The 12,024-nt window shown below is 39.1% G+C and overlaps 1 protein-coding gene across 3 annotated transcripts in view; it reads left to right on the top strand.

Moving 5' to 3' along the window:
- MCCC1 (methylcrotonyl-CoA carboxylase subunit 1) overlaps positions 1-12,024 on the top strand; it is a 58,628-nt gene that overhangs the window by 33,190 nt on the left and 13,414 nt on the right. For all 3 annotated transcript variants that reach the window (XM_086395979.1, XM_086395969.1, XM_086395967.1), the window contains 4 exons: positions 1,209-1,392; positions 4,537-4,646; positions 6,092-6,308; positions 8,809-8,895. In XM_086395979.1, the coding sequence (XP_086252105.1) occupies positions 1,209-1,392; positions 4,537-4,646; positions 6,092-6,308; positions 8,809-8,895 (598 nt within the window). The remainder of the gene's footprint in view (positions 1-1,208; positions 1,393-4,536; positions 4,647-6,091; positions 6,309-8,808; positions 8,896-12,024) is intronic.

Genomic DNA, 12,024 nt, shown 5'->3' with positions numbered 1-12,024 from the left:
TATATAGTCAGAAATAAAATCACATCTTAGAATATGAACATATAGTCGTTCTTTTCCTTTTTTATGCTAAAACAAATAGAATTCCGTACCAAAATATTACAGAGAATTTTATTATAAAGGATAGGAATGAAAAAATAAAAGCTAACACTTACCGAGTATTTACTGTATGCCAGGCATTGTTCTCTGATGCATTAAGAGGTTACAGAAACTTACCCAGAATTGAGTATGCCTGAAACAGAAAAAGTATAGAGACAGAATTTGAACCCAGGCAGTAGGGCTGCAAAGTCTCTGATTCCAAACACTGTGCCTTAAAGGCATGCAGTTTAGTCCATTTTCCTTTCATTTTCACTGTTGTAGTTCCTGATTTTTCTTATTTACAAATTTTGAGAGATGAAACCTTTGCTTGTTTTATACTTACCTATCTAATGCAGTGTGCTGCTGAGTTACTAGAGTTTTTCCCAATATCTTTTGCCATTTCAGTTTGTCATTTTCTCATCTTGGAGGAAAATACAAGGGTAGAGTGAAGAGTGACAGTGTGCCCTCCAGTAGCCTTTTCCAGATTATTCTAGTTGAAGAGAGAGATTTGGTGTATCGGTATATAAGAGCCAAAATAATAATAATTAGAGTAATGATTAACAATGCTGATTATCCTGTTTATAATCTGGTGTCCTGCAATATATATAAATAACAAAATTTAAAAACATCGTGTTCCCCTGCCTGTTTTGCTTGATCACTTGGTGGTGAAGATGACAAAGATGACAAATGCCATACTTTAGCCATAGCTGTGAATATAGTCCTGAACACCAACTAACAATTTACTATAAGAAAAGATTGACATGGTAACTGAGTGCTAATATTTTAAGTGAAAACTGAGACTATCTTGCCAGTAAGAAATTTTAGTTTCCATTATATTGATAAAGCACTGATACTGATATTTATAACTTAGTCATCAGTTTGCCTGTTTTCTCTATTTTAAAATTGTAGAGATTTATTGTAATTAATGCAATATTTCCAGGCTGCATCTGTTTTTTAATCTATTTTTGCTTTTGCCTAATACCCAAGTGGGTGGACAAAATGAGAGTTTTTAATTGGCTTCATTATAAAGTCCAAATGTACATTTTATGTAGAAAAAGGCAAGACCATTTATACAGTCTCATAGCTGCTATCAGGTGGATTTTCATAATAAGCACATACTCTTCTTTTACCAGATTGCAGCAGGAGAGAAGATTCCTTTGAGCCAGGAAGAAATAACTCTGCGGGGCCATGCCTTTGAAGCTAGAATATATGCAGAAGATCCTAACAATAACTTCATGCCGGGGGCCGGACCACTAGTGCATCTCTCCACCCCTCGAGCAGACCTTACCACTAGGATTGAAACTGGAGTACGGCAAGGTAAAGTGAAATTAAAGGACAAAGTCTCGGTGGTTAAATTTTTTGGTACATTGTTGGTTTTGGATAGGGTCTTTTTTCCTGTGTCTTGTGGATGTATCTAGGTTTTCAAAATAAAGGATTTCTTTGATTTCTCAGTAATCTTTTCCTTTGGAATAGTCACTTTTAAGGAATAACTAGTATTGGGGCTTCCCTGGTGGTCCAGTGGCTAAGACTTTAAGCTCCCAATGCAGGGGGCTGGGGTTCGATCCCTGGTTGGGGAACTAAATCCTGCATACCGCAACTAAGACCCGTTGCAGCCGATTATGAAGAATAAAATTAAAAATAAAACAGATGGCTAAACATTTATTTTTTTAAAAAAAGAAGAACTAGTATTTTTAAGCAGTACTGCAGTCTTTTTTGAAATGCAGCAGCACTTAGTCAAACCTCAGCAACAAATATTTTCTGGTATTGTTTATATTTTTATTTTGCCTAGTTCCAAATACAATTTAAGGGGACTGATATCTGCCCAGCCCAAGGCACTCTGCCTTCAAGGTACTAAAAGTCAAACTGAAAAATTAATAAACTTAGTGCAAGCTAAGCAGTAATTTTAAAAAGTTAAAAAATAACAATGCAAGAGCTAGTATAGTTCACATATGATTAATAACCACGGTCATAACAGTTATTTAGCACTTACTATGTACAGGTACTGTTCTAGGGGTTTTTCCTCCAGGGGCTCCTTTACTACCCTATGATCACCTCCATTTTCCAGATGGGGAAACAAGGGCGCAGAGAAGTGACTTCTCCAAGGTCACCATTGGAGCCAAGATGTAGACGCGGGCATTCTGGCTCCAGGTCTATGATCTGAGCCACCACCATCTATTGCCACCTTAACTTAGTTGCCAGAGAAGTTATACAGATGGTGAGTGATAAAATATAGAAATTCTCAGGAATAGCAGGTTATGTTAGGCTGGTGTAATCGGGACATGTTTCTAAGAGGAAGTCTGGAGTGAATTTGAATAGACAGATTTAAAAGCACACAGAAAAGTAAAGAGAAGAGGATTTAACAAAAGGTGTATTTGAAGAACTGAGAGAATATGTGGCTGGAGAAAAGGATTCAGGGTGGTGAGTAATTGGAGATATGGAATAAGAGCAAATCGTATAGGGTCTAGAAAGCTAAAACGAGGAATTAGGACTTCTAAACAATAAATTGCAGGTGATACCACTCTAATGGCAGAAAGTGTAGAGGAACTAAAGAGCCTCTTGATGAGGATGAAAACAGAGAATGAAAAAAATGGCTTAAAACTCAACATTCAAAAAACAATCAAAAAACATTCAAACATTCAAAAAACAACAACTCAAAAACTCAACATTCAAAAAACAAAGATCATGGCATCTGGTCCCATCACTTTATGGCAAATAGATGGGGGAAAAAATGGAAACAGTGGCAGATTTTGTTTTGGGGGGCTCCAAAATCACTGTAGATGGTGACTGTAGCCATGAAATTAAAAGATGCTTGCTCTTTGGAAGAAAAGCTATTACAAATCTAGACAGCATATTAAAAAGCAGAGACATCACTTTTCTGACAAAAGTCCATATTAGTCAAAGCTGTGGTTTTTCCAGTATTCATGTATGGATGTCAGATTTGGACCGTAAAGAAGGCTGAATACCGAAGAATTGATGCTTTCAAATTGTGGTGGAGAAGACCCTCGAGAGTCCTTTGGACAGCGAGGAGATCAAACCAATCAATCCTAAAGGAAATCAACCCTTAATATTCATTGGAAGGACTGATGCTGAAGCTGTAATACTTTGGGTACCTAATGTGAGGAGCCAACTCATTGGAAAAGACCGTGATACTGGGAAAGATTGAGGGCAGGAGGAGAAAGGGGTGTCAGATGATGAGATTGTTGGATGACATCACCAACTCAGTGGACATGAGTGTGAGCAAACTCCAGGAGATAGTGAAGGACAGGGAAGCCTGGCATGCTGCAGTCCATGCGGTTGCAGAGTCAGATATGACTTAGTGACTGAACAATAACTACAACAATAAACTGGCAGCATTTTGAGAGCTCTGGATAACCTACAGCAAGTTTGGTAGTCAGTAAATTTTTTAGCGTATCAGTGAAACTTCATAGAGAGAAGAGGGGACTTGCAATAGGAAAGAAAAGGAATTTAAGGCAAGCAAAGCTTGCAGTATAGTTTAATAAAAGTGCTCAAAGGATAACAGATATAATTCTCAGATAGACTCCCTGATTTATCCTGGCCCTGGGAAGGATAATTAGTACAGGAAGCTTTCCCCAACCTTCTTTTTTGTCCCCTTGTGTATTCCTTGGGATTCCCCCTTTATATCATCTCATGATGATCTTTTGCCCCTTGTCTAATTTCTCCATTAGACTAGGAATCGTACAAGAGGGACTAGGTCTTCTACGTTATATTTGCAGGACTTTGCTCAAGCTGAGGCCTAGAAGGTGTTCGGTATGTGTTGGTGGATGGATGGATGGGTGGATAAGGGAGTGTAATCTAACCTCTTAATTGTATAGATGAAGACTCTGAGGTTCAGAGGGGTCAAGTGATCTGCCAAAATCACAAAAACATCTTTGAACAATATTCTTTGTAATATACCTCATCTTTTTTACTTGAACCATTTCTAACCAGTGAGATGTGCATAGTTCAGTTTCTTGGTCGCTGAGACTCTGACACAGCTGCTATTTATTAGCTCTGCCAGGTATGGCAATTTGACACTTGATTGTCATTCCTCCCAGCAACCATATAGGATAGAGGAATTATTTTCTTTATTTTTCTGATGAGGAAACTGAGGGGGTGGAGGCAAGGAAACAAGGACAGAAGTGATTGTGATATGAGGGTTTTCACTGACTTCCAAAACAAGAAGGAAAAAGAAGATTCAGAAGAAGTTAGGATGGGGCAAGCCAGCCTATGTGTCGTTGGATGACTCTTTTGGGGCATGGTGCTCTTGATAGCCATACCCTCCTTCAACTTCTGTTTTTAAATCCCTTTGAGCCTCAGTTCCTCGTGAATAAAGTGGTGGTACTGATATCTGTCGTGAGAATAAAGTGTGAAATGTACAGAAAGCCCCAGGAGAATGTCTTGCTTGTCATATTTTCTCTCTTTTAAGTTATAACTTTAGTTTCTGTGGTTTTTCAACTTCAGGAGATGAAGTTTCAATGCATTATGACCCCATGATTGCAAAGCTGGTTGTGTGGGCTGCTGATCGCCAGGCAGCCTTGACGAAACTTAAGTACAGCCTTCGACAGTACAATGTGAGTGAGCTGGAGCCGTGTTAGTGACCGTGATGATCTCTGGATCTCTACAGCCAAGCGTGTCCATTACGACTGGTTGACCTTTGTCCTTGTCAACTTATTTCTACCAATTTCCCATATGTCACAACACAATTATTTCACATGGGAGTATTTCCCATGGGTCAGAATAGAGTTTGAAGACTTCCTGATTTCAGCTAGAAAGGAAAGATTGCAGGACTAAAACTATTAGCATCAGCGTTAACCTCAGTGGGATCCGATGTGAAATTTCTATTCAACCTGTGGATGAGGCCAGCAACACAAGTGTGGCCAATCCTCTGATGTTATTTTCTGCCAAGGAAAATAATTATGTTCAGTTTTATCCATTTGAAAGAGTTTGTTGCTTTTCTGTAGCTATAAATTTCCTTGCTGCAGTAAGCCCCATACCATGCTGATTTAGTGTCATAGAAGGATTTCTTATTAACCCATGATATTCAGGTGACTATATTTCATGAATTTGATCAAACCTCCGATTTCTGTGGCTCCACCCACACCGGCCTCCTTGTGACTCCTTTGACACACCCAGCATGGAGCCACATGTTCCCTTTCTCCCTCCAGAATTTTCTTGCCCCATATGATTCCCTCCTCACTGCCCTCTGCCCGGCTCACCATGATCCTTAGAGTCCTTCCCAGGCCTCCCCACAGGACCTTTTGCTGCTGTCTGTTCCTTTAGCCAGCCTTATTTTTTTTTCATATCATCTGACATTATAGTAGATATTTATAGACATTGTTATTTGTCCCTTGATGTAAGCTTTGTGATGGCAAGGACTTTGTTTTGTTCCTCACTGTGTCCCAGTACTGGGGTCAGAGCCTGGCACCTAAAAGGCTCTCAGTAAATGGCTATTAAATAAATGGATGAATGAGAAAATGAATGAATGAACCTGAGAGCTCAGACAGCCGGTTTTGTCCTAGATCCCATTTATTGGGTGGATTTGGGTTAATTCTATACCTTTTCTTATTTTTATATCAGTGTGTACAAGTTGAATTTTAATGTTCAGAGGAAGCTCTTTTCAGGTCGTATAATCCCACCCCCCCGCTGTGTAGCAGTCCTATTCTGTCTGCAGTTTTCCTCGTTCATGGGAGTGTTCTGAGAAGCAAGTCTTCAGTATCTTGCACATAAATCTCATTTCAGTTTCTTAATGTTTACTTGCTTTCCTAACTTGAGTCAATTAAACATCTCCACACCACCTTCCCAACACCATTTCCTACATCCTGTTTATCATAGTAAATTAATATAATGTGAAGTGCAAATGCATAATAATGGTGAAATGAATTTGTTTTGTTTTTCCTGAGAGTTAGTCATGGTCGAAAATACTTAGTAGAAAGAAAGAGCTGATGCCATAGAAATGTTTTCCTGAGTATGTTGTTTTCCCCACTCACTGGGGACATGGACATTTTTTCCTCCCTAGATTGTTGGACTGCACACCAACATTGACTTCCTCCTTAGCCTGTCTGGCCACCCGGAATTTGAAGCTGGGAACGTGCACACTGATTTCATCCCTCAACACCGCAAAGAACTGTTGCCCGACCGGAAGACCACAGCCAAGGAGTTTTTATGTCACGCAGCTCTGGCCCTCATCCTCAAGGAGAAAGCTGTGTCTGATGTCTTCAAAATTCAGACACAAGGTATGGAATATTTTTCTATTTCTTCTGCTTTGCAAAATTTTATGAATATCATTGAACATGCTTTTTTTTTTTTTGGCCATGCTGCATAGCTAATGGGATCTCAATTCTCCAGCCAGGGATTGAACCCAGGCCACAGCAGTGAAGGTCCAGAACCCTAACCACTAGGCAACCAGAAACTCCCAGTTTTCTTTTTTTTATTGCCACTCCTGCCTCCCTTTTCTTCCTTCAGTAACTGACACCATCCTCTGCTAAAGTGTTTCTTAGTATCAAGTAAAGAGCTTTACGTAATATTCATGCACCCAACAGCATGCTTTAACCCATTCAGTGTAACTTAACCCATCACTTAAACAACATAGAGATGGACTTATTTTCAAGAAAACACCAATTCTCCCCACATCTCATGCTGATATGCCTTACAACTTCTTTTTGTTTTGTTTTTTCTAATTCACTTTTTATTTCCTTCCAACTTCTTTTATTCACCACTCCCTGCTTTGTTGTATCCTGCATACCGGCAGCAGCTTTCTTGGTCCTAGAGACAAGACAGTGCTGGAGATGCTCAGATTCCCTTAAGTTACCCATAATTTATTGTTGAGTTATTCTTCTGCTCTCTCTTTTTAAAAAATATTTATTTATTTATTTGGCTGAGTCAGGTTTTCATTGTGGCACATGGGCTCTTTTCTTGTGGTGCACGGACTCTCTAGTTGTGGCACACAGGCTCCAGAGCTTGTGGGCTCAGCAGTTGCTGCAACTGGGCCTAGTTGCTCTGCGACGTGTGGGATCTTTGTTCCCTGACTAGGGATCAAACTTGAGTATCTTGCATTGCAAGGCAGATTCTGAACCACTAGACCACCAGGGAAGTCCCCTTCCTCTCTTTTTCTATTCTGAGATCAAATTTCTGACTAGCTAGATACCTAGGTATTTCATCATATCATAGAATCTGAGTATGCCATAGAATCTGGGACTATGACAGAGATTCATCCTGGCTGCCATATGTATGCATCCCTGCCTCAGCATTCCCACTGAGTTGTTACCCAGCATCTTCCTAACACCTCAGGAAGCTGGAAATTCACGATGAAAATTCATTAGTCAATTATAGTTTCAGTCAATTCTCCATTAAGAAGTTCTTCCCACTTGGTTGAACAAAATCTGAGCTCTCCCACATTTGCTCCATAATATTTCCTCAGGCTACCTCTGATCTTTGAAGCAAACAGGAAAAAAAAACCCTGAATCCATTTATCCCTTCATTATTATTAGGATTATTATATTATTATAGGATCCTATTATTGGGATCTTTTTCTAGATTCATTCAAGAAAGTGATATTAAGGGCTCCCCCCAGGCGCTTCCCTGGTGGCTCAGGCGGTAAAGCATCTGTCTACAATGTGGGAGACCTGGGTTCGTACCCTGGGTCAGGAAGATCCCCTGGAGAAGGAAATGGCAATCCACTCCAGTACTATTGCCTGGAAAATCCCATGGACAGAGGAGCCTGGTAGGCTACAGTCCATGGGGTTGCAAAGAGTCGGACACGACTGAGCAACTTCACTTTCACTTTGGTGGCTGAGCGGTAAAGAACCTGCCTGCCAATTCAGGAGACGCAGGTTCAATCCTTGGTCCAAGAAGATCCCACATGCTGTGAAACAGCTAAGCCTGTGCACCACAGCTATTGAGCCTGTGCTCTGGAGTCTGGGAGCTGCAGCTACTGAGCCCATGTGTTGCCACTACTGAAGCCCCTGCAGCCTAGAGCCCTGTGCTCCACAAGAGGAGCCACTGCGGTGAGAAGCCCGCCCACCGCAACTAGACAAGAACAGCCCACACAGCAGTAAAGACCCAGCGCAGCCATACATGAATTAATAAGTAACATTTTAAGTTATATTGAAAGCTTAAAACATATAGCTACATTTGGAGATTTGTGCTCTGTCCTCATTTTGTCCTTTTACATTAAATAAACGCATCTACCTGTACCCCATCTGGTATTCCTCAGCCTGGACTTAGCTTTTTTGGAATGGAGTGTCCTCTTACTCTCACTTTCCTTTTTAAATTAAAATTTATAAGCAGCCCAGAGAGGAGTTTCAGAATAAATTGCTTCAATTTAGCTACTCCATAGCTCCTGGAAATTGTCTAACAGAGGGTGAACACACAAGTCTCTAGAGGAAGACCAGTAACAGAGAAGAGCGGAAGAGGCCAGGTGAAAGAAAACTAGTGAGTAGTGAGGATCCGGGCGACCTGGAATGCATTTGCCCTGTCAGAATTGTGACCACTGTGCAGTTTATGCTGCCAGAGGTGGAAAGTTGAGGTTGTAAATATTCTGATTTTTCAAGACAAACTGGGATTTTTTTCATGTAAAATTTCCTGAGATGTGAATAAAAGTGTCTAAATTTAAAGCATTGCATAGAATAAAGAAAACATATTTGAGCTGTCAGTATAGGACCTCTGTTTTATGTTTTCTTTTGTTAGTAGGCTTGATGTTCATGAATTTGTTGTTGAATTTTAAATGTTTTCTAGATCAATACTCTCCTTTTGCATCCAGCTGTGGAAGAAGACTGAATATGTGTTACTCTAGAAACGTGACTCTTAGGGATGGTGAAAACAGTAAGTAATGTGTTATTAAAAAGGAAATGTGCTTCATAGAAATAGATCACATTTACTGGAAAAAAAGAATTCAGCCTGGCCATGATCAATTACATTTTTTAAGATCCTTAGCCTAAACATTAGAAGGAAGCATGCCAAAATAATAGAATTGACTGGCTCTGGGTGGTAGAGTTAATGATATTTATTTTTCTTTTTCACACTTGTTTTATATTTGGTAAATATTTTAAAAATAGGTCCTAAAACATACATAGGAAAATGAAATATATACAAAACATTAGTGAGATTAGCATTGGATGCTAGGATTTGAGGCACTTTTTTCCCTCCTCTTCTTTGTACTTTCATGGCTCTGCCATTTTTTTCTGTGAGTCTGTATGACTTCTAAAGAAGAAAATAACCAAACTTCTCCAGGGGAGGAGGATTGCCCACCCCACTGCTCACCAGGCAGCATTAACGAGGGGGAGTCTCTGTTAGACCCACTTATTGCTGATGAAACTGAGATAGGGGAGGAGCAGTTACTCAAGGCTATTAAGTAGCAGAACCAAGACTGACACCCAGTCTTTCTGGCCTTGCCCCCTGTGCTGTTTCCACCACTTTTCCAGTAGAAAATTGATTTTTGATTGCCAACTAATTGATGGGCCCGGTATGGGACCTGATTTATTGTAACTGAAGTCTGAAAGAGATGACACTTAAGCCAGAAGATGGTTTGTAAACTTGTGGCTTGAACAGTGTTCCAGAGGAACCAGAATCCTATGACAACAACTGGCTGTATTTCTTTTGTTGCAGGACAGTTTACCTGGGAGGTCAGAGGGGTGCAGAGCCAGAGCTGGGAGGGATGGATAACCTTGAATGTGAGGTTCATTGAACTGTGGGAGCTCCATTGTCAGAATGTGCCTACCAAGTATAACAGAGATCATCACAGCACCCTCCTCCCTGGACAGAGTAGGATTTTCTTTACCTCAACTCTGGGTAGATACCAGTCACTCATTAATAAGTAGCTCTTTAGGCATTTTTTCATTCTGAACCTAGATGGTCATTGCCCTATTTGCATTGAGTACATGGAAAGAACATTTGCAAAGATCCCTTATAAAGCAGCCTTTTGTGAGTGATTAACCTATCCATTTTATGCTGTTGTAGTTATTTCATCCTAAAAAACAGCAAAATCTGGGAGTATCTTGCTCTAGACTCCTCTGTGCTGAACACAGGTATCAGCAGCAAAGTTTCAGTGGCCTCTTCAACCTGAATTAAACAGAAAAATCACATGTATGATTATAATTCATAGGAGCCAATGGTATTACTTGGTGTGAATTTTTACTAAGCAGTATTTTGAATTATGTTGCATTTCAATTTTAAAATAAATATATAGTTGAGAAATCAATATAAATGATGTTCACTACATCCTTTTTGTAGTATTTTTCAATGATAATCCAGGTCTGAATATAACAGCTTTCAGAAATATTATGTTGAGTCTCTCATATATGCTAATCAGTAGTGACCATGGTTGAATAAGAGAGTGCTCCAAACAGGAAGTCTAAGGGCCCAAAATCATTTGTGAATCTAAAGGAGAACCAACTCCTGATGATCTCAGTAAAAACAACCCAGCATTTTATATATTTAAAGCTTGAAAAATAATCTTCCTTTGTTATAGCCATGTTTCACAGAACCCTGCCCTACCCTCAATAACAGTAGCTAAGATTTATTGAGTGTTTGATATATATCAGGCCCTTTGTTAAGCACTTTCCATGGATTATTTCATTTGCATTTTCAGAATAGGCCATTGAGGTCAGTGTTATTATTAGCATCAACTTTATAAATTGGGAACCAAAGCTTAGAGAGATTAATAGTTTTCTTGAAGTCATACTAAAAGTAATTGGTAGAGCCAGAATTTGAACCCACTGTCTAGGGTACATGTGCTTATCTAACACTGCACCATGCTAAATGTATATACCTTATATAAACATATAAGAGGATATTAAACACATATCAAATTTACAAGAGGATATTTAAGGTTCTCTTGTGGGGGTTAAGTATCTAGAGGAGAGAGGAACAAATTCAGTTACTCTATAATGTATAAAATAGTTTTCCCGGCAGTGTCTTTACTATGATTCTTTTGGCATTCCTGTCAGTTAAACACTTTTCGTATCTTATAAATTAAAAGTAAACTGATCTGGTGTAATTGAATATATTTTCTCTTAAGAAAGTGTAAAGATATTGATAAGATATAGGGAGGAAAAGTTTCATTCATTCATACACTCAGTACAAAGTTTTTGAAAACACAAAATATTCTGAGTAACGTGAAGAAGTAAAAAAAGATGTTAAGACGTTTACCATTTGGCAAAGGAGAAGTTATATATGTTGACAATATGGATGGTGTAGGGCTTAATAATGCAGGCCCAGGAGTCAGATTCTATGGGTTGAATTCTGCTCCCCTCTTGTCTATGACCCTTGGAAAGTCACACTCTCTAAGCATCTCGTGTCCTCAGCTATAAGTGGAGATACTCATGGCAGTTGCTTCCTTGGGTTGTTGTGTATATTAAATGAAACAATACATATAAAGCATTTTAGCTTGTTGAATGACCTAGAGCAAGCAGTCAACAGTAGCTATCATCATCAAAATCATTATTATTAAATTATCTCCTCATTACTATGGAAAGAGCAAAGTAGACATGTATGTCACATGTTAATTTTTAAAAACTGGTTGCTGAACAATGTGTATAGCAATATGTTATTTTTATAAAAGAAAAATATAAGTTTATGCATTCAAAAAGGTCTAAAAGGATTCACACATTAAAGTGTTTAATAATACATCTGGGCAATAAAAGGGACTTTCACTTTTTATATACCTCAGTATTTAACTTTTGTGAATATTTTTTGCAATTATTAAAAACAACTGATAAAGAGAAAAATCACTGTCATTTAAAATTGGATGAGGGGAGAATCATAGTGGCACTTTATATGCAGAAGTCTAAATGTTCACAGGAGAGAGGATTTGTTCCACCTAAACAGACTCTTCCCAAGGACAGTGAGTGAGTATGATGTGAATGATGGATGGAGTCTCAGGTGGTGTGGCTGGGGATCAGCAAAGTGGGAAGGAGGCGCATTAGCAAAGAGGCACAATTGTGGAGAAGGCCA

The sequence above is a fragment of the Bos grunniens genome, chromosome 1, assembly GCF_055505025.1.
Source record: "Bos grunniens cultivar Pamir isolate PY7600 chromosome 1, Bosgru_T2T1.0, whole genome shotgun sequence".
Classification (NCBI taxonomy): Eukaryota; Metazoa; Chordata; class Mammalia; order Artiodactyla; family Bovidae; genus Bos; species Bos grunniens.
Note: the sequence above shows the minus strand (reverse complement) of the source record. Positions and strands in the feature narration are given on the sequence as shown.